This window comes from Lichenostomus cassidix, chromosome 4, assembly GCF_008360975.1.
Source record: "Lichenostomus cassidix isolate B80296 chromosome 4, HeHo_3.0, whole genome shotgun sequence".
In the NCBI taxonomy this organism is placed as follows: domain Eukaryota; kingdom Metazoa; phylum Chordata; class Aves; order Passeriformes; family Meliphagidae; genus Lichenostomus; species Lichenostomus cassidix.
Genome location: NC_139484.1, coordinates 30923881 through 30945926, shown reverse-complemented (window position 1 = coordinate 30945926; position 22046 = coordinate 30923881). Strand labels below are relative to the sequence as shown.

At 41.0% G+C, this 22046-nt stretch overlaps 1 protein-coding gene and 1 long non-coding RNA gene across 7 annotated transcripts in view; both read right to left on the bottom strand.

The window, feature by feature from the left end:
- RAPGEF2 (Rap guanine nucleotide exchange factor 2) overlaps nt 1-6056 on the bottom strand; it is a 179761-nt gene extending 173705 nt beyond the window's left edge. For 5 of the 6 annotated variants that reach the window (XM_085058603.1, XM_085058606.1, XM_085058605.1 and 2 more), the window contains exon 1: nt 5627-6055. In XM_085058603.1, the coding sequence (XP_084914729.1) occupies nt 5627-5695 (69 nt within the window). In that variant the 5' untranslated portion in view covers nt 5696-6055. Of the gene's footprint in view, nt 1-5626 lie in introns of all 6 variants that reach the window. The other variant, XM_085058610.1, reaches the window with a different exon arrangement.
- Nucleotides 6057-6818: 762 nt separating this feature from the next.
- Nucleotides 6819-17213, bottom strand: LOC146438204 (uncharacterized). The gene is made up of 5 exons (XR_014851697.1): nt 17099-17213; nt 15975-16119; nt 15103-15230; nt 12092-12158; nt 6819-10141 (listed from the first exon to the last, which is right to left on the bottom strand). It is a non-coding gene; the product is annotated as an uncharacterized LOC146438204 (long non-coding RNA).
- Between the last annotated feature and the right edge of the window lie 4833 nt (nt 17214-22046).

Genomic DNA, 22046 nt, shown 5'->3' with positions numbered 1-22046 from the left:
AGATAATTAATCAAGTAGGAAATTACACAGAGCTTATCAGCGCTGCAGTTAAACCCTCGCTTTCCCAGTTTCAAACCGGCTCGGATACGTACAGCTAACCGAGCTGCAATCTTCTGATGTAATGAGAAAGCACACAAGTGTTCAGGATAAGGCTTCAACTCAGCTATTTTCATGCTAGAGGTGAAGGTTTCCTGATCATAACAAGGTCTTTGCAAGTGTTAGCAAAACTCATGTCATTGAAAGACACAGAAATCTACAAATGCAGAAAGTACTAGCCCTATGACAGGGGAGAACTACTGCAAAAGAAATTAAAAATTCAGTACTCTTGCCACTTTCAAAGCTCTTGGCCACAAAGATACGAATGGCTGTGGGAAAATGCACACACACCCCCCATCAGAAAGACTGGGAAATAAACATAGTTTCTTTCTAAACAAACAGGATGCTAAGCAGCCCAGTGCTGTACATACCCTTAGTTTTGGGAAGGACATGGAAATTGACAGTGGAAGTTCAGAATCAAACATTCCAGGGTTGTTTCGACAGACTGAGATTAGAGAGTTCACAAGAAAATCTGAGCTATGCAAGGATTTTCAGCTTTACTTATCAGCCACAAAAAGATATATTCATACAAGTAAGTTTGTTGTGCATGAAATAATGTGGCGTAGTAATACTAGCTTGAGACAAAACATTGAGAGAAAAAAAATGTACAGTTACTTCCAAAATACATTCTTGGGTATCACTTCTGTACTAAACAAATACATTATTTACTTTGTCAGGTAAAGACCTCACTTTTTCCCGATAGTTCCTTTGCTTTTTATGCTCCCAGTTAAGTGCTGAAACACAGCAGGAAAAATCCCTATGGGTAAAGGTCTCTAGATACAAGTGTCTACTATGTTTCATCTGTATCCACCTCCCCAACTTAGAGCCCAGGAGACACCAAAAGACACCACTTAACTTACAGCTTTTCAGACACATTCAGAGGATGTTAACTATTTTGAACAAGTTTCCATAAACCCTACTGCAGCTAGAGGTTTGGAGTTTTTTTGCTCAGACCCACTACCCTTACAGCTGACTTTATGACGGCAATTCTACTTCAAGGTTACTGCTGAGCAAGAAAGTAGCCTGGCTCAAGAACCAGCAACAACCTTTCTTTGTTAAGCTGTGTTACTAACGATGCTCCCAACCTTAACACAAAACGTAACAGGCTCATGACCCCACTTCAGATTTAGTCACTGAAGTCAGCAGAAAGCCTGAACACCGCCATGAGAAGCACAGTTAGGAATTTAATTTTGCTGGCCAAATGGGCTCCTCAGAAAGAAACAGATCAAACCTTGCAAAGTAAGACTTCTCCTGAATAACCACATTACAAAGCCCTGAGATGCATTATGGAAAGACCACTATAACAATGTCATACAGCCAAATACCAGGCATCAGCTGCCACAGTCCTTCACTTCTCAGGGCTACCAAGTACCAGCAGGAGAATTTAGCAACAGAATCAGTTCTCAGCATTGTACTGCTGTTAGCAGCCTGATAACAGGGGTTATCCACCTCTGTAAATGCCAGCCTCAAAAAAAATGGCAACAAGGTAACATGCTGACAGTGAGGAAAATCTAAAAGCAAAACTCAAGCTCCAAAATATTTTTGTTTTTCAAAGGAAAGAAATCCCAAATAAGCTCTTTAGAAAAAGATCATATTAATCTTCCAGCGCATGTGACATACAGACACAAGATCAGCCTGAATTTAAAGACTAAATATAATACTTTTGCTAGACTCACATATAAAACGCTTAGTTTCTCTGATCACATTAAACTACACAGGCTTGTATTTATTTGTCAAGAGATCAGTAGAGCAAGAAGGAAATGTTCATTTCTGGTTTATCTGAAGATTGCACACAATCATGCTATCACCGGTTACAAGTATAAAAATAACACAACAGGGGAACAGGCTGAAAGTTTATTTGGAAAAAGCATAGGTACATCCTATAATTAAACCATTGTTCCTCTCAAGTGTTCAAGAAGGGAGTATCTGCTTAACAGCAGCATCCTGTTTGGATCTCTTCTGCCATTAAATGACGCATTAGTATCAAACTCAGGGCTACTGTACAGCTCTCCCCTGTGCCCTGAAGATGTGGTGTGATGCTGATACACCTCTGCTCTTCATTCCTGCTGTATTGAACTGCCTTCACATTCCACACCAGCAGCTTCTAGAAGGAAACCTTAGGCATCTAACACATATAAGGCACACATTCAAAACATTTCTTCCTGCAGACATCACTACATGGCATGAAAACAGTGAGCAGTATGCAGGGTTCCTGAAGTAACTAGCTATTCACGTACCATGCCATGTCAATGAGTCGTTAGGATAAAGAAAGATTAGGGCTCAGTTTCTCTTGTTTGAAAACAAAAGCAGCCCTATTTTTTCAGGCAAAGCTACACCAGTATAAAACTGCATGCTTTCTAAGATGACCTATGTTGCCAGTAAGAATTAGTTTTGTGGAGACTTAAAGCTATAACAATCTATGCAAGAGTATGTTAGGAGAAAAAAAAAAATAGATTGCTACAACTCACAGCTTAAGGGCATAAAATCATTTGTAATATAATAACATTTAAAAGTTAGATTCCCCAAAGCAGTTAAATTAACTTCCTAGTTCACGTCTTCAAAGAGAAAATGAACAGTTTAATACAGCAATTAAAGAGGGGAGTTACACAACAGGCATGTTCAAGTACAGACCATTTTCTTTAGCCAACAGAATATTGAGTTGTGATTCACAAAATTCAGGAAAACTCTGCAAAGAAAGATACACCAAAGAGATGTAAAGTTGTGCGTTTATGAAAGCAATTGCAGAATACACTGTTTACTTCAAAGAAAAAAAAAAATCAGTCCAGTCCAAAATTACCAGGAGATTTTTGCACAACAGAAGTTCATGCCAAGTTAAGTTTGCTTTCTCCAACAATGTTTATCAGACCTACTTCTTGAAGCTGTACATACTGGCTATTATTCTGTCACTCCTCTCCTCTGAGCCTGCAGTGAAGGCATGGTGCCAAATTTGCACCCTGACAATCCAGGGTGAATAGTAACGTCAAACAGATATTTACCTCATCGTGATTTGGGAAAAGCTGAGCCCCAAAGAGTTTGGTAACGTAAGTAAGAAGCAAATATGCTACTAACATACTTCTCTTGCTATTTCCTGTACTGACATGAATATGATAAATATATTTTCTCTTTCCAACCCTCTCTCGACTTTAAATAAGCCTCATGACTTCCCAAAAGCCAAAATTAAGTAGCTATCTTTAAGAGATAGCATAGCAAGGACAGGAAAATACAAGTAAAGAGACAATAAAAAGTTATTTTAAGGGAAGAAGGAAAAACAAGGTCTTTGTACCTTTCTGTATATTTTTTTCCTTTTTACTTAATGATGAAAGATGATATGAATAACCATACTTCTTCCAAATTCCAATACCGTTGTAAAACAAAATCAAACTTCCTGAACCGAGAACCAACACTAGAAAACCCTTAACGTACACAATTTGACATTTACAAAAATGCCAACCAAGTTTTCTGCTGCAAGCCCAATCTCCCCAGCAGCAACAGGATGGGATGACCAACCATCAGTTTCAAGTATTTCCAATGCTAACAACACAGTCTATTTCCCACAAATTTGGTCTTATTTGTGGATTACTTTGGGCCAGTGTCAGCTTCATGGATTAAAGGGTGGGCTGCTTTTCCTGTGGCGATTGCCACAGCAGGCTGCCAGCGTGCTGATTCGGGAAGTTTTACAGCATTAACGCAGCCCTGGTGTTCCCAATTTAGCTCTCTGCTCCGTGCCCTTCACATGGGCTTTGTCCCTGCATTCGGGCTGGATTCTTCACTGCGTCATTTCTTACTTTCTGCCCTGTTGTGCTTCTCTATTATCCCTTCTAGACAGCAAGGCCAACTGGCAAGGATATGAGAAAGTTTAACAGCTCCCATGGCACAGACCATGCTACAGGGGAGGCACCATCCCCCAAGCCCAGCCTGGTGGCCCCACAGCCTGACCTACTGGTTTCTGAGCATCTGCCAGCATCACTCCTGCTGAACACCCCATCGTGCTTCAATAACCATCTCTTGAGGCTGGCCATTGCTGATAGGATCCCCCAGCTGGAATCTATTCCTCTACCAATGCAAGTGACCTCGCTACGAGTTTGCAGAGTGTCTTCCCCAGGAGAGAGCACTCAGCCTCCTTCAGCTTTCACAACACACTGAAGGGCTGGGTCCAGAACTGAAGGCAAACAGACATTTGGAAAAGGTCAAACAAGGACAGAGAAACAAGTTTAGCACCACAAAAACATGTTCCAGAAGCAGCTTTTTTTTTTTTTTGCATAAAAGAAAAAAGATAAAAATAGAGTTGCCAAAAAGGCATGCCACATACGATGCCTGTGCAGTCAGTATGTTTTTCCATGAGAAGCTTTATTTTCTCACACATATTCCATGAGTATGGGGATAAAAATAACATTACCACAATGACGTATCTATAGTAGGAGGAATGACTTATGGGTGCTGACCGAAAGTCAAGGTTTCCTCTTTGCCCCAATTTGAAATCATCACCAGCCAGTCAGACGCCTGCCAAAACAATCAGTAACAGCATCGCTTCCCCAAAACCCGAATACAGGGACTGCTCAGAGAGCAGGACAAGCTTTTAGAAAATAGGACAGATGGCATTACAACTCCGAGCAAAGTAACTCCTTGTATCATTAGCTATTGAACCGCGGCTTGCTGTGGGGATCAGTGCAAAGCTTATTAGTCTTTAGACAGTTGGCAGCAACAGCCACTGCAGCAACCGTTCGGGAGCAGAAGGAACTCATTCAGTTTAGTTGTTTTTCAGGTCATGTTAAGTCAAAATGTTTCTGTACGCACTCCAGTCCCCAGCTTAACCTTTCTCAGCCTCTCTAAGCACAACTACGCTTACAGACAGCTTCAGCTCACACACTCTTCTGACAAAGAGGGCTCCAGGAGCTCGGCGCAGGTATCTAAAAAATTCCTGCCTGGTGCCATTGTGTAAGGATTTCACCCTACTTTGGAGAGCAAGGACTTGCCAAGAATACCACTGACCTCAGCCCCTACATTATGAAACAGCGCTGCCAGCTCCAGCCAGCTATGTAAAAGTAGGGATTGAATTCAAATCCAGAGCCACCCGTACTCCGGGGCAATAACAAAACACACACACTCACACAAACGGGAAAAAACAAAAAAGAAAGAAAGGAGAAAGAAAAGGAAAAAAAGAAAGGAGAAAAACACACCACCGAAAAATTATACTCTAAGTTCATTTTTCTTTTTACCGGAAGCAACCTTCAAAACAAGCCCAGCTGGCGTTCTCTCCCTCTCCTTCCCCCAAAATTAGGGAGTCGGAGGAAAGTTGTCGCGTTAACGCGCGTCTTGTCTTCCCTTCCCGGGAGCCGCCGGCCGGGCATTCAGCGCCGGGCAGCTCGGCGGGGGCTGGGAGGGAGCGCAGCCCTGCCCGGAGCGCGGCCGTGGGGCTGCTCCTGCCCGGCCGGGCTGCGCGGGGCGGGGGCGGCTGGGGGCAGCCGGGCGGGCTGGGGGCAGCCGGGAGGTGCCTCCGCCGTGCGCGGAGCCGCGGGGAAGGGGCGCCTACCTGGGGGCTGCGCTCCGCCGGGTTCTTCATCACCGCCTGGCGGAAGCTGTTATCCACGTAGGACGCCATCGCGCCCCTGCTGCCTCCCGCCGCCGCCCGGGAGGCGCTGGGGGAGGGCGGCGGGCCTGGCGCTGCGCGGCCGGAGCGCTGGGCGAGGAGCGGGAGGCGGCGCGGCGCGCAGGCACCGCGGGCTCAGCAGCGCCGCCGCCCGGAGCTGCGGGCGGCCGAGCCCCGCCGGTGGCAGCGGCGGCGACAAGGGCTCGGCGCTCCCTCTCGACCCGGCTCTACGCCTCCCGCCGGCCCGCTCCGCCGCATCCCCTCGGGCACCGTCGTCGCCTCCTCCCTCCTCTTCCTCCTCCTCCCATCCGGGCTGATGGGGGGCTCCGCGCCCGCCTCGGCGCCGGGGAAGTTGCCGGCTCGGGGAGGCGGGGCGCGGGGGGCGGGCCGGGGCGGGCCGGAGCGGGGAGGCGGGGAGGGCGGGTCGCCGGGGGTCGCGACCGGCGGGGTCCCTCCGGCAGCGGAGCCTCGGTATCCTCCCCCGGGAGCACGTCCTTGCCGGGGTGAACCGCACAAACAGAAGGCTGAGCGGCTGCCGCCGCGGTCCCCGGGGACGAGCATCATCACGGCTTCGGCGGTGCGCCCTGGGGATGCGTGCTGGGGATGGGCAAGCTGGACGCTAAGGAAAAAAATAAATAAAGACTTGATCTTCCGGATCTAGTGACTTCGGGGAGGCCACCTGTTGTCACGCTTCTCAAAAGTAATCCGTATCAGCCGGCTGTCCCCTCTGTCATTGCTATATGGGGTTAAAACGAGGGAGGGAAGGGTGTGAAATCGTTAATTTATCACTGTTCTGGGGGTTATCGAGCGGCGGATTCTTCTCACGTGAACTTAAGTTTTTAAAGAATAAAGGCTCTCGCAACATGGCTGATTTTCTTTGTTTACCACGACAGCAAGCACGTCTCGGCAGCAGCCTGGCAGAGGCGAATCACGGCAGTGTTATTAACGTGCCATTAACGGCGCGTAATACTAGTAATGTATTTGCTTTCACAAGTGATGTGTGCCCTCCGCTGATGTGGATCACGCAATGTAAATAATGTCAACACTAATAAATCTATTTAATTCCCAGTCACCAGCAGTCAGATTTCAGTTCCAAGTAAGGTAGTGTCATCCTTATTTGATTTTTTTATTTGCGAAAATTCCCGGGGAAAACCATCTTCTCCTGGCAAAACATACACTGCTAGTCTCAGGAGAAAAAATGTTACACTTTTAGACATCAGTGGCTCTCAAAAATGCTGTGTCTTCAGACAGTAATCTGCTAAATCTACTGAATTTCTTGATATGGCTCATTAACAAAGATAGCTCTTTGGGCTAATCTCACTCATATGTGTCAGCAAAATATTTTTGCAGTAATACCAATTCATTCTGGGCAAGTCTTGGGAAAATACTAGGGAGTGCTTCACATTCTCTACATCTTGCTTTTTGGTGCTTACCAGAAGTCCTTAATGGGGGATTTATTTTTCTTTAGTAACAGATTGGAAATGTCATGTCCTTTGTCCTAAAAAATAACAGTTTAAATATGCCTCATGTTCATCATCCAGAGATGATAATAATTTTTTCAAATTAATCAAGCCTGCAGCTATAGAAAAGTGCCAGCCTTTCCAAAGCTGAGTTTACCAATCCAGTGTGCTGGAATTCCCTTTTTTTGTGGGGCATATGTACAGGAGGAGTGCCACAGGAATGTGTGGAATGCTCTCTTGGGCTTCACTCCTCAATCACTTCAGGGCACCCATTCTCTGCTGCTGCAGCCTAGCTTGCCTGACATCTTTATATCTCTACATCAAAACAGAGCTACTCACTCTATTTTAATATGCAATTATCTTTCATTTCAGACCTATTAGCTGTAACAGCATCAAGTCGAGTGTTTTGCTCTGGGTAATTTTTTGCTGTGCTGTCTGGTAACACAGTATCTGTGATTCATAGGGTTGTTTAACTGCAGAGGATGGGATTTGGGGACTCTCATTGTATTCTGATCAGTGTAACAAATCTCAGTGGTTATAGATCTGTGTCAAAGGCCTATCACACACTACATGAATTGTTATAAATTGGAATGAATGAAAGCTAGGGAACTATGTGCAAATATATTCAACAATTTCTCAATAATATTTTAGAATGTGTTGTGTTAACACCTTTTTTTGTGTCTGCCAGCAAGATATTCATATAATGCAAACACTTCTGGTTATTCATATCCTCCATGGTAGATACTAGCCTGTCCTTTATGCTGGGGTTTTTTCTTGCTGAAATTAGTCTAGTTATTTCTGAACAGAAAAAAACAAACAATAAATCAGTAAATAATCATCAAGATTCAGAGTAAGGACAGTTATTATTAGAGAAAACCTCCAGTTATCTCCAGAAACATCTATTTCTCTCTACAAATATTCCACAAAATATCATTTACAGTGTCAAATGTTTTTGCAACTTCCATTTTCTCTTACTGTCTTCCTGTTTTCCAGCTTCAACAAAAAATCAGTATGATTTAAAATACACATATATACCAGGAAATGCCATTCATTTTGCTTATTGGTTACTCTTTGGGCTACATTACTAGCCTTATCCTTATTTACAATGGATTTTTTTTCTTTTGAGAGGGGGTGTTTTCTGGTCATGTTAATACATTATATAGACTCCCTGCCCATGTTACACCAGGAAACCAAGAGTTAACTTTATATATGCAGTACATATAGTGTTTATATTTCAACAATATGAAAAGGCTGCAACACAAAAAAAGACAGCTCAGCACAATATCTTTTTGGATGGCTATAACTGATCACTATGTTATTTTAGAGAAGTATTTTGCCTCAGAAATGCTTAATATCTGCCTTCCTGAATATCTCCATTTCTTTCAAGTGGTAATTTGAAATGATCAGGTCAAACAGCTACTAAAATGCTCAGAAAACAAATTCAGCAGTTCTGGGAGCATTTTGTTCATTTGCTAAACCTCATTTTTAAGAAAATACACTTTGCAAAGCTTTCACTTGACTTAGCCACATGGCTTTTAATTCATTACACCTGTAATTAGTCACCCACAGTTAAACACTTGGTTTGCTTGGGAAATGCCAGTCTGCCCTGGTAGGGAAATAAAACATTGCCACTTTGAGGGAGTTTAGTAAATTGTATACAGTCTGTATAGTTATAAGCCCAGGGGTGTTCTTTTCTCCCATTTCTTTGGCTAAGTACTTGTTTGCATCTATCTCCTTGAGATGGCATGGCAGCTGAAGCAGATTCCTGCAGCCAAACTCCAGCCCTGAGAACTGCCCCTCTCCTTTCCAGCTCTCACCTGGCACCTTCTTGGCAACTATTAAAAGATACTCCTATAGCCATTCATGGAGGTAGACAGTTATAGGGAAACAGAGGTATTGCCCTGGTGAACCCCTCCAGACCTGACCTTGAGAACAGTAGCCATCCCCTTTGGACTGGGCAGGAGCCAATTTTGTCACTTTTCAAATCAAAGATGAATTATTTTAGGTACAAGAAAGGCCACTACCAGGACGAGATTACTTCCTGTGAATAAGATCAGTCTCTACGCTTTTTCTTTCCAAGAAAGCAGTCTCTCACCTTTTGGGATTTATTCATGGCTTGGATTGCTACCCTTTGCAATTCCAGTTTTTACTATCTTTTACAATATGATGAAGGGCATGTGGGTTGGTTTGTTTGTTTTCTTGGGTGATTTTGTCCATTAATTTTTTACATCACATCCTCTGTTACTGTGGCTATTTGTCAACCAGCAATCACTTGTAACAAGCACTTTGCACCCCTGATCCAGAGGGTAGGATGGAAGGATATCAGTGGCCTAACATAGTCCATAACAAAATAATCCTCGAATGTTTACCACAGGTTTTATGATCCTTTTATACTCATAAGGTGTATGAAATTTTAGAGGTTACAAAAGAGAGCCTGGCCTGTGCCACAAATAAAAAATCATCCTTTGTTTTTATCTTGAAGGAAAAACAGAAGAATTTTTGACTGCTATAACGCATTTCATGCATTTTTTCAGAATTTGCCACTATTTGCATAGCTACATTTGGGAATATTTATCATTAAACTTCTTCTGCAGCTGCAAATGTATGCAAACCAGCTTTAGCTAGTTAGAATAATACTAGCAGCAACAGCACATACTGTCCAAGTATTTACATGATCTTGGAGAGGAATTCACAGTCCGCACAGTGTTCCCTTCAGCTGCACTGATAAAGGTGCCCAGACAAAAGGAAAGGTGGCTGTATTGCAGCAGAGCCCAGGAGGCACTGAACAAATTAGCAGGAACTCTTGAAGGTCAGGAGTGTACTTCTGAAGTTCAGGAACATCTACACAAACTTCCTTTGTGCTTGTGACCATGGTTCAGGTCTGCCCCTCTTCCCTCAGGAGTGAAAGTGATGATGGGAGGTGACTGTGAGTCTTCTATCCTGGTACCCTCGCTGGGAAGGTGTGATCTCATGTCAACATCTGCCTCAGCTTCTCCTTCTGTGAAAAGAGACACAAAGGTAGCAACTAAACTTCTCAGGTGAAGCATTCTGAGATATAGGGAAAGAACTGCAACGTGCTGTTTCTAATAACAGTAGCAGCAGCATTTTGAGGGTTTCTTTAAATGGAAAACAAACCACAGAGAGAAACAGTGAAATAGCAACTTTAGTTATTACCAGGACATGTGAGAGAGGGTGGGTCAGTGGGATGGTGCAAAGCACACAGCAATAAGTCAATGCTTCTGTGCTGTGTGCTCTGGGACAGGCTGCCAGCACAGAGAGGTGCTCTGGGGTGGTTCTCAAATTGCACCTGCTACACAGTGGCAAAGGTAGCAGAGAGACTAAAGACAATGTTGCTTGAGATAGATGACACTTTCTGAATTATGTATAGGGTAAAAAATGCACTCCACTTTTTTCCAAATAGTCATCCACAATCTACTATAGGCAGGATATACATAGGAACAATTTCAACTGTTGAATGTGTATCTTAAAAGTTTCATGATCTATATATTTGGTGTCACATATATTTCTAATAATATATTTCAGTAAATGACATCCCAAATAAGGAAAAAATTATTTCATTCTCACTCATTGTATTTGACATTTAAATTACTGAACAATTTAAAGCCCAAGCTTACATTTCAGTCACCAAGCTTACACTTAAAAGTCATTACTTTTAAACCTATATGTTTCCTAAAAGTTAATACAAGGTTACTCTTTCTGAGTAAGTATTTCTTTCTGAAGTAACTGTAATTGAATTGTTTAAAATAATCCTTTGACGTTTCTGCTACCCAAATATTACGATTGTTCCAAAGTATCAAAAGTAGAAATTGTCTGAAAGTCAAATATGGACAGGATTACTATTTATTCAAAGCTGGTCAAGTCTTTAAAAGAATTTAATTCATACATATTAATGACAGATAGCCAGATGATCATTAATATCCAAAAATACTGCTTTTCATAAAACACTAGATGATAAAGTTATCTAATAGATTATGCAGAATGATAAATTAAATATGTAAAGCTCTGCTAGGAAAATTAAACACATAGGAGATAGGAACTTTATTCCAGCACAAAGTTATAAAATATTTATAAGAGAAAAAAAAGTGTTGCTAGAATTGTTATTAAGACCTTTCACTTTACATGTGCTATTTTCACTATTAGAATTCTATACTAATTGTCTAATTTTCACTGACTGACATCAGAAACCTTTTTCTTTTTTTTTTTTTTAAGTTAGCATTGTTATATATTATGTATGATTGAAGCATTCCGCTTCAGTTTGTACTAGCTGCTTCAAAAAATATGAATATATTTATAGCTTCTGGCATTACTGCAGGGCATTATTCTACAAATTAAGTTTACAGCTGGTAGCATTTTTCCATAATGAATTATTGATTAATTATGCCAGATATTGCCCGTCCTTACTCCACCACCAAGCACGGCTTACTGCACTGCGAAGTCAGCCCATGCAAGACTATTCCTTGGACTGAGTCCCCGAACGCCACATTCCTGTCAGTTTTCACCTCTTTACTCTTGTCACCATCTTCCACAGAAATCATCCACGCTCTTCCCTGCTTAACACACTGCAGTGAATCACAAATGTGTTCCAACACAATACTCCCGGCACTTATTAGAAGAGCATTTGCATTTACATTGCTTCCTAACAACCTTTATAAATTATTGCCTTGCTTTGAAATTAATAGTCATTGTGGATAATGTTTGTGTGGCTCAGCTTTCTTCATCCTTCAGTCACCATTTAGATCTGTTCAAAGCATATGGGGATGTGTGGGTGTGTACTTAAGTGAATGTTTCTCTGCTGTGCATACATATCCTGGCAAAGCATGTTCACACCTATATCATAATGTGACAAGTACTAGGTACCAATTTAAATGGATAGAAATCAGCTTTAAGTTTGGTGAATTCTATAAAAGTTGATATTTTTGTTACTTACAAATTAGTGATACCACACTCCATCGATTTATGTTCCATCTATTCTTCCAGGAAGAAACCACCAGTAACTGGAACAAAAGAGTTTCAAAATCTAATTTTACTTTATCCAAAGAAAGCATGTTCCAGGTAGATGGACACTGAGTTAAGCTACTAAGGTGATTTAAGCTTATTGTGAAATCATCTTGATCATTCTGGACAATTTAATGACAACATGCATGACTTTGTATGTGCAGAGCTCCTCACTGCACCTGTATTCAAAGAATAGTCTTAATAGACAGATCATAAAAAACATAAACAGTTCAGGTTCAAAACACTATTATGACCCAGTTTGATTTGCAGACTTTACAATCTCTGTTAATGTCAGCTGTGAAAATTAAGCCTTTCTATTCCTTTCTTTTTGTAATAAACTTAATACAAAATGATCCCTATTTCCACTGTAACATACAGCTTCTGTACAAATACATAATGATAAATTCAAAGATTAAATTCAGTTGGAGCAAGAAATCCTCCAGTCATACAAAAACAGAGACATGAAGGACCAGATAATAAATAAGCAGTACTGCGCTCTTAAGCAGTCACTAGCTCTGAGGTAGAAGTTTACACAATGTATTCCTTGTGTTACTTGGATCTAAGACAGACAGCAATAACTTATCACTTTCCCTCGGGGTTTTTATGTTAATTTTGTTATTTGTTTCATTTATGTAACAGATACTCATAATACTCTTTAAACATTCAGCAGCTAGCTGTGATAAACACTATCTTCCTACTCCTGCAACAACTGATTTGTGCTGAGAACATTCACCATTGCCTTCTTGTACAACTGCTGGAAAAAACATGGGAACACGCTGCCTGTTTCACTTTTCCTTTCTAGAAAAAAAATTAAAAATAAGAAGAAAAAGCCTCTGTCTTTGTTGCTGTGCTTAGCAGAGCAAGTAGCAGAGGGAAGTTGCAGATGAAGATCTGTAGCCAACCAAGTATATCTCGTAAATATGTTTTCTAGGCCAGGAAGAGAAACTGAAATGTGGGAAGTAATTGGACAGAAAGAGGTAGTTGAGATTAATGCTTTGTAGCAAATAAGTGACTCTCTAGAAGATGTAAACTTTGAAAAACCCAGGAACTCTTCAAGATTTTGTTGGGGGGAAGCTCTTTGCCAAGAATTTTCCCTTTTTTTTTTTTTTTTTGTTGGCCACTTAAAAGACTGTTGACATATGCTGGCACCTGACTGGCATGATGAGAGCCCTGCGCACTGCCACAGTAACCACACTCCTGCTATCCACATTTAAATTTTATCTCTCTTCCTTCAGCTCAAGCTAGCTGGAATGGAGGCAGTCCTGTGTATTTAGACCTTGGGATAAGGAAGTCTTGAAATACTTCACAAGTACCCTCCTGCAAATAAACTGGAGGGTGGAGATTGGCATCCACATGCTCTTGTTTGTGAGCAAGCTGCATTCACATGAGGAAGCAGATCCTTTGCTGGGAGAAGAGATGGGGTGGATCATTTCTCCTGCTTCAGTGTACCTTTGTTTTATAGCCCAGATGCTCGTCTGATTAAAGCCCCTGTATTCCAATGAGACCAACAAACTCCTGCTAGTTTAAAACAGCTGAGGACCCTCTCCTTTTCTCTGATCCCTGCTGGGCTTGGAGGCAGTTCTCATAGTGCTGCAGCAGAGGATGGTCTCTAGCTAAAAAATCATGCCCTGCTTGAAAGCCACAGAAAGAGAGACCTCTGTGATGTGCACTCAGCTGTGCCCCTGGGAAGAGGTGCACGATGAACAACAAAACAATCTTGCCCCTGTTTGCCCAATGGCAACATCTGTGTCTTGTTAGCGACACACAAACTGTTAAAATAGTTCTTCTCTCAGGTGGAAGTGAGCTGTATAACTTCATTCCGTTGATGTGAGTAGCTAACAATGTTGCCTCAAGCCTTTGCATTACCACTGCATTCAGGTATGAAGTTAGATTCCTCCTGCTACAGAGCAGGAGAGTTGAAGTACAAGAGACAATTTCAGCTTTAATTAATCTGTCTTCGTCCCTTGTGTTACGAAAATACTCCCAATGCTCCAGAAGTGAAGTATTTGCAAGGATACTTTGTTATTTTCAAATAGACTTTCTGAATTTTTACTTGAAGTACCTGTCTTCTTTACCCAACTCATCACTACTATACTTTCAGTGAGGGTTCCTCTCACCTTATATGTAAACCTCTGAGCCAGATAGTGGGTTGATACCCCTGGGTAATGTAAATACAATGACTAAAAATACATATCAGCACATCTTCAAAGTGCAAAGAGGGGCCTTTCAAGCAAAAATATCACATGTTTTTGGAAACAATCAATAACGATGCAGATATTCAGTTCCTTTGAACTTGGAGACCAATTCTGAAGCTAGAGGAAGTATTTTCCTACTGTGATTAGATGTTAAAAGATCCATGCATGAGGGAATCAAGCTGCACTTCACTTTGTGGGAGCCTCAAATGTGAAGGTTCCAAGGGTAATCTTGTGGAAAATAAGAAAGCAATTTTTAGGTGGATGGAGGTGTGATGGCATTTGAAAAAAATTGGACTACAGTGGCCTGAACGCATTCTGCGGTGATTGCAGATCTTTGTTTTTGTAAATTTTAAAGAGAAATAAAAGTGCTGAAGACATCCAAAGCAATACATAGCTTTGAGCTATTCACTTAAATACCTCACAGTTTTGCAATGAGCACATGTATGTCTTTTCTTCAAAACAAGTTGTAGCCCTGAAAAAGCATCTCTTAACCTTAAACCCAAATGATTGTGGTTAAATCATATGGTATCTCCATCCTCTAGCAGGCATTTGCAACTCTTTTGAAGGCAACTGAAAATGCTTAATTTGCCTAGATGCACTCACTTGCACAATTATAAAGTGAAATAGGGTAGCTGGCATTAAAAGATAAGGATGTAGAAGCCATAAAAATGTGATAACTTGTTCCACTCGTAATTTCCCTTAAGAAAAATTTCACTAATTTATGTGCCCCTCATTTCCCTGAATTTACCTGAAACACTCTATAGTAGTCATAAAACCAGAAAATAACTCTCTTTTCCTTTTTTCCAGAGTACTTCGTGAGGCCAGATACCTTTCCCAGGAAAACAAGAGGGAGATAAGATCGAATGTAGAAGTATTCTGGAAAAAGAGTAAGAAACCTTTTTTGGGGTTAAAAAAGCAAGACAAGTTTATACCATTCCAATCCTTCACCCTGCTGTATCCAGCACCAAGCTCAGTGTGAATACATAATTATAAACATATTTTTTACAGCTACAGCTTATTTCAGGCCCCTTACTAAGATGCTGTACAACATTACAAGAACTTTCAGTGGAAGGGAGTTCATATTGGGACTATTCAGGTTACTAGAGCTGCTTTAATTATAATCATGCAGTTAAAGCAGAGGAAAAAAATAATCCTGCACTGTCCTTTCAACTGAGAAGGCATTTTTCATCATTCTTCCTATAATCATTTCCCTCTGTTTTGAAGTATGGTTTGAGGCAAGTGCTCCAAATCTTCTATCAAATTTGAGTCTCTTTGACTATCCCTGTAGGCTCCAGTTCTGCTGTATTAATTGAAGTTTAGTGCAGTAGCATATTTGGCCTCATAAATTTTAGAAATGCTTCATTTTTATCTAGTAGTACTATAACCTGAGATACATTTTAATTTTTTATGTCACTAATCGCTTCTTTCATGGGGGAAGACATGTTGCCATGGTGAAGTCTTTCAATTTATTTTTTTCATAGGAACACATCACAGAGGAACATTAGGAAAGTGTAAATAATTCCTTCCTTTATAATTCTTTCCGTGCAATACATCTTTGAACAAGTAACTAACATGTGTCCCTCCTTGTTATAAAGCATACGACAAAACGTGTGCACCTACCTTGTGGGAGCATTTTGAGGGTTGGATCTTGTAAAGCCCTTTTGAGGATGAAAAGCATTATATGAGTATTGAGCACTAATCTCAGCCATGTGGACAAGCCGTGCACATTCGAAGTAAAAACCTTTCTAATAACATCCATCTGCATCTTGAATACAAGAAAGAAATTGTAAGACAGCCTGTCAATGATCAAGGCTTTTTCATGCAGCTCACCCTACTGTTTGGCAGCTGGCCAGCTCCAAGAGCCTACAGAGGAAAATGGCTCTGAAGGAAAAAATGTGCATGTTAAGCAGAGGACAGCTTTTGTGAAGGGTGAGAAAAAACAAGACAAATACCCTCGAATACCAAAGTGCTCTCTGGAACATGAAGGAATGAAGTGAGACGAATTGTGAGGAAGAAACTACAGTCGGCAGGAGCCTCCTCTTCTCACTAAAGATAACCCTATCCTGTTTGCACTAAACTGCTGAAATAAAATGCATTTCTACTTCAGGATCAAGCCTGCTTTACATTAGGGATGTTTCTTTGTAGAGAGGCTGGGAGAAGCCAAGGAAGGATTTATTTGGAACTCCAGCACCTAAACTGACCAAAAATGTGTGTCAACCTTCAAAACTTTATTAATGATACCACAAAGTCTTCCAAAATATTTTGTGAGGCAATGCAGTAGGATCTGAGCATGCTGAGGAGATCTGAGCAGCTCTTCCTTAGATGAAATTATGCCAACCCTTTTCCTCAGTGGGACTTATCTCACTGGCAAAGGCACTTTAGCTCAGGGCACTGGCTCCCTTCTGTTACAAGCCTCTGTGCAGAGTCATCAGCGAATTCTTTTGCCTGATATATCTATACACACATATATATGTATCCAATATCAGAATTAGCCCCCTTACTTCCTCTCACCAGTCATCTACGGATTCATTTCACTCAAGCTGTGCTCCAGCTGTACAGCATTGCAATGCTGCAACAAACATATGGAGTTTCAGCCAATAGTCCTCCTTCACTTCCTACAGGCTTTTAGTCTCTCTTTTTCCCTACAGCGCTTCGTGCACTACCTCAGATGCAGCAACGTTTAATTAAAATAAAATACGGAGGAATTAAACTAATAACAAGAAAATCTTAATCTATCATCCTACCTTTAGAAAAGTTTGTGAGGAAAGATGTCCAGTCCTCCATTAAAATGTTTACCTGCAAGAGATTCCTCCTCTAGTAAATCATGATTTACATTTAGATAGTACCTTTTATTCTGAAGGCTTGTCTTTACTGAAAAGTTGAATCCAGCCATGACTCCTGTGTAGTCTTTCATTCAAATTCATGCCATATAGAAAGAGGCCAAAACTAAATATTTAAGTGGCTTTTAATTCACGTTATCTTGCCACAGATCAATTTAGCACAACTCATCAACTGCTAACACGATCAATAATTAATGTGGCTGCAGGTCATCTACTTCAGAGTTCTGTTTGTCCTTGTAATGTCTTCCTGCAGTTTGCTCCATGAGCCCACAGAGAACAGGCCAGCTCTTCCGTGGCTCCCTGGGGTGAAATCCATAGAAGACTCAGTCCGCTGAAAAAAAGAAATAAAAAAACCCAAGCAACCAAACCAAACTAAAAAACCCCAAACCCCACACCAAAGCAAAAGGCTTTGAATATGCTCTCAGAAGTGTTCAGGATACAAGAGATGAGCCCTGGTGAGTTTTTCCTCTGTGGTGTATTGTGTTACTAATCCCAACATTTTATTTCCTGACCTCCCCCTTATCCTGCACGGATGGCAGAAGAGCACATGTCCACAGCTCAGCTGCTCTAGTCTAGGGCCTGGCATCTTAAGCCAAAGTCTTTGCAGCTGAAATTGAGATGCCACACTGTGGACTGAAACAAGTACTATTGGGTGCTTGGGTGGAGATATATGTTGTTCATTTTGAAAGTCTTTTTCAATAAAACAACCAACCAAACTACACAGATAGAAAAAGCAGACCATGTGCTGCAGCTGCAGTAGCACCTCATATTTCCCTCAATTTCTGAAACAGATCTCTCCAACAAGACAACTTATTTGTTAGGCCTGAGGAAGCCCTCATGTCCACCATGTGGCTGCCTCAAACTCCACATCCTTCTGCAAGGCTTTTTTTTACAGACATTGCTGCTGAAAATTTTGAAATCACATGATTTAATCTGCAGTACAATGACACAGCAGTCTTATTTTCCCATGCTCTATCTTTTTGTGAATTTTTCAGCCTTTTCTACACAAAATACAAGCATGCCAACTAGAAGGGTGGTCTTTTACTTTTGGAATCAGAGATGCACCATCAGTTGCAGAAGAAGTTTGCGTAGCATAAACGCAGACAACAAAAATAAAGGGTTATCCCCCTTCTTGTATGAAAATCAGTACCAACACAAGCACACCTAACAAGCATGACATTGCTTGTGTAAGTATAATACCAATTCAACTCCACTGCTATTTTCAGTGGCTACACTTTTTCGAGAAGACAAGGATGAAGGCAGCCTTTGAGCCTACCTGTGTGTGCTGCCTCCCAGCTGCAAGTTAGCCCAGCACAGCATTGCAGATGACAGCCAGAGGCTGTGCCCAGGCCCTGGATGTGCCTGGCAGGGGCTGGGTGCACTCCCAGCCCAGCATGACAGAGCATGAAAAAATCTGACTTGTGGGAGAGCAAAGGGAGGAGGAGAGAAAATGGGAGACCAGACTGGGAAGAGGAAGAGAGACTGAGGCAAGTCACACTGGGAGGAGCAGCGGAAGGGTCAGGAGGAGAAGACAGCAGCAAAATGTCGTTGAACAAGTAACCCTTGGTGATTCAAAGCCAGTGTCCACCAGCTCAGTTCTTACTCAGAAGATCAGCGTGTGCCAGTGGGCATGCACAGACAGGCATTGCCAATCAAATGCTCTGAAACTTCCCTGTAGGGATGTTTGGGAAAAAGAAAGCTATTGAAGTGACAATAAAGACTCTTCAGTACACAAATAGGAGCAGCCACATATGTTTAACTAGAGTGTAAGGAACACTGATATCCTTGATTATTCATTAATTGGAAGATTATTTCAGATGTGGTTGGAAATATACCAAAAATCTCTCATTGAGCATTTTTAATATTTTATGCAGCATTGCTGAAGCACTGAGGACATGCATTGTGCCATACCAGTCCCTTTAGATTCGCACACACAGAAATGGCTTGTGCCCTAAGGTGGTTACAAGTGAAAAAAAAAAAGCAGGAGACAACAGATGGAACCAGCAGCTGGAGGATTGGCAGAAACCAAGGCATCTCTGACAGGCATGCCAGACAGATTTTTGTTTGGGACTCTCTTGTTCCATATCTTTTGCCAGAACCAAAAAAACCAAATCTCAACAAAATTACTCAGTGAACCATAGAAAAAGTAACTCTGGAAAAATACCTGCAGGTCCTCACTTGGATAAATTTCATGGAGTGGATGACCCTGAAGAGCCAGAAGGTGCTGCCCAGGATCCACCTTTTTGGACAAAGACCTCCTGGAGCAGCAAAGAGCAACTGAAACACAGGAAATCAGGGTCTCCACAACTCCAGTTTCCTGAAGACAAATAATTTAATTGTCAGGGAGCAGTCCCCAGCAGACTTATTAAATGCAGTGAAAGGGTGGCATTACTGTGTATCTGCACTGCCAATGTTTGTCCAGTGAGCCCTGCTTAAACATGACAGATTGGTGATTAAAATACAGGCAGCACCATCAAGATTAAGCAGTGACAAAAAATGTATGATAAATGGTACCATAGTCTTTGTTTCACTGGACAGCTCGATGCCTAAAAAATAATATAATAATTTTGGTGTTTACATTTTTCGTATCAAGTAACTGGGTATTTTTCAATGACAAGGGATTATTTATTGTGTGCTAGGCACATAAAGCCATGCACACCTAGGGATAGTAACATGAACTGGATGCTTTTTCAATGTGGAAGCTTTTATGCCTTACCCAGCAGTTCTCATTCATTACTTAAAAGTGTGCTCTGCACCTCCATATTGAAGAAAAAGCCCTGGCAGTGTTCAAGGAGAAAATGAGGTTCTGCTCCAGGGGCTGAATGAAAACCTCCTGCTGGGCACCAGCAAGGATTTCTCAGGGTTTCTAGTTAAAAGCAGCTTCCGAGGTGTTATCCTACTAGAGTTCCATTTGAATTTCAAATGCACGAGTGTAAAAGAGCAGAACCCAGAATAAAATTGATGGGCTAACAAAAATACGTACAGTTATTAAAAGAATTTGTACATGTTTTGGAAACTGCTTTTAGGTTATAATGATGATCTGTGTATAGACTCATGCTGATTTTATTTAGAGACTGATATGTTTCAGTGTACTTATATCTTGTAATTATTAAACAAGAATTGTACAAACTGTACTTCAATATTCTATTTATTTCTTAAGTACCAAAATGTGAGAATCAATATCTGGGTAGTATAAATTGTATAGTATAAATAATACAGCATAAGTGCTCCAGTAGTACTGAACATATGAGTATGTGCTCCTCAAGCTATACACAGGAGTAGTTTCTGCTATTGATGAGCAAGTCACAGGAACATAAAACCTGCAGTTTGGGGTCAGATTAATCATCTAATCAGATTCATATCACCTAATATCCTTGCCAGAATTGCACTTAAATCTCATTCACAGGTTTTGCCTTGCAACTTCTTTGTGGCAAGAAGTGACTCAATTTAGCTATGAACTGTGTGAAAAAAAGAATTCCCTTTGATATTTAAATATGTTTCTAGGAATTTAATTCTAGGCTTTGTCTTAAGAAATGTTGCAACTGCTCCTTATTCATCTTCTTCAGAAAGGTCATGATTTAACAGCTCTCTACCGCACCCTTTTCAGTCATTTCTGAGAAAGAATATAACATTTCTGTCAACTTCCTGAAAAAAAATGCAGTCAAATGCACTGGCTTTGATTCCAGATTAATTTTCTGTTGTTAAGATTAACAGAATAACACAGGTAGATGCAGTGCAGCCACATCAACCCCTTTCTGTATCTTTTCTCCTTTTAACAGATCATTTAATGAGATTGATACTGTCGATGGAACATGATGCTGTCCCCACTCTGCGTCAGAAGGAGTACACCATGGTGAAATTGCACAGTGTAAGTTGTATAAACAGCACCCAGAGACAAAAACAGCCTGTGAGATTGTCTACTCTGCTCTTCTGTGGCATTATTAATATCCTTAAAAAATTGAGCAAGTTTCAGAGAATTTCAAGTTGGATAACCTTATTTCAATCCAACTACTGTGCTACATGCTGTCCTAAAAAGTTTCTCTACCAAAGAGCTTTTCTAACCTGTTTTCTATCTAATATCACAGTAAGGCTGCTGTTATTCTCAGTAGTTGGTGGATTACACTCTCTTAGGAGCATAAGTTTTCTTGTAGAAAGCACTTTTCCTGAGAAACTTATCTTGGGAAGTGCTTTGGACTCTTCTTGCTGACTGTCTTTAATCCAATAATGTCACTACACTATTGAGTGGCACAGGCATCTCTCCTGTGAAAGATTTGTGCCAGGCAGTTCTGAGACAAGAGGAATAGTCAAGGTTATTTTTAAAGCACTAGAAGTAACTTAATCTCAGCAACATAATCGCTAATCAAGAATGCACAGCTTGCTATTAGTGACACTGATATCTTGTAAAAGGAAAAGTAAAATTCACCTGATTATTTATAGAGTTGCATGTAGTGAAGCAAGTGTGTTATTGCAGATTTACAAGGTAGCAGGCTGGTTTATCATTAGCATATTATTCATATGCAGCGTAGGACTCTTTAGATAAAGAACCAAGCATCTATGTTCAAAGTTCCTAGTATTCCAGATAGTCCCGTGCTTACTGTTCCATTTCCAGTGGTTTAAAGATAAGAAGATTATTTTTTTAAATCCCTTAAATAATTCCTTAAAAATAAAATGGGATTTATTTATGTAATAGTATCTGTAAGCTTCTTGATTCTGATTCCAACAAAATATATGACTCCCTTGTCATCATCCAATTTTTTAAAAAATAATGCATTCACATACCTCCACAGCTGTGTCCTAGAATTTCTCCTGATCTCCTGATGCGACTGACAACCCTAAGGTCAAAAAGGGCTTG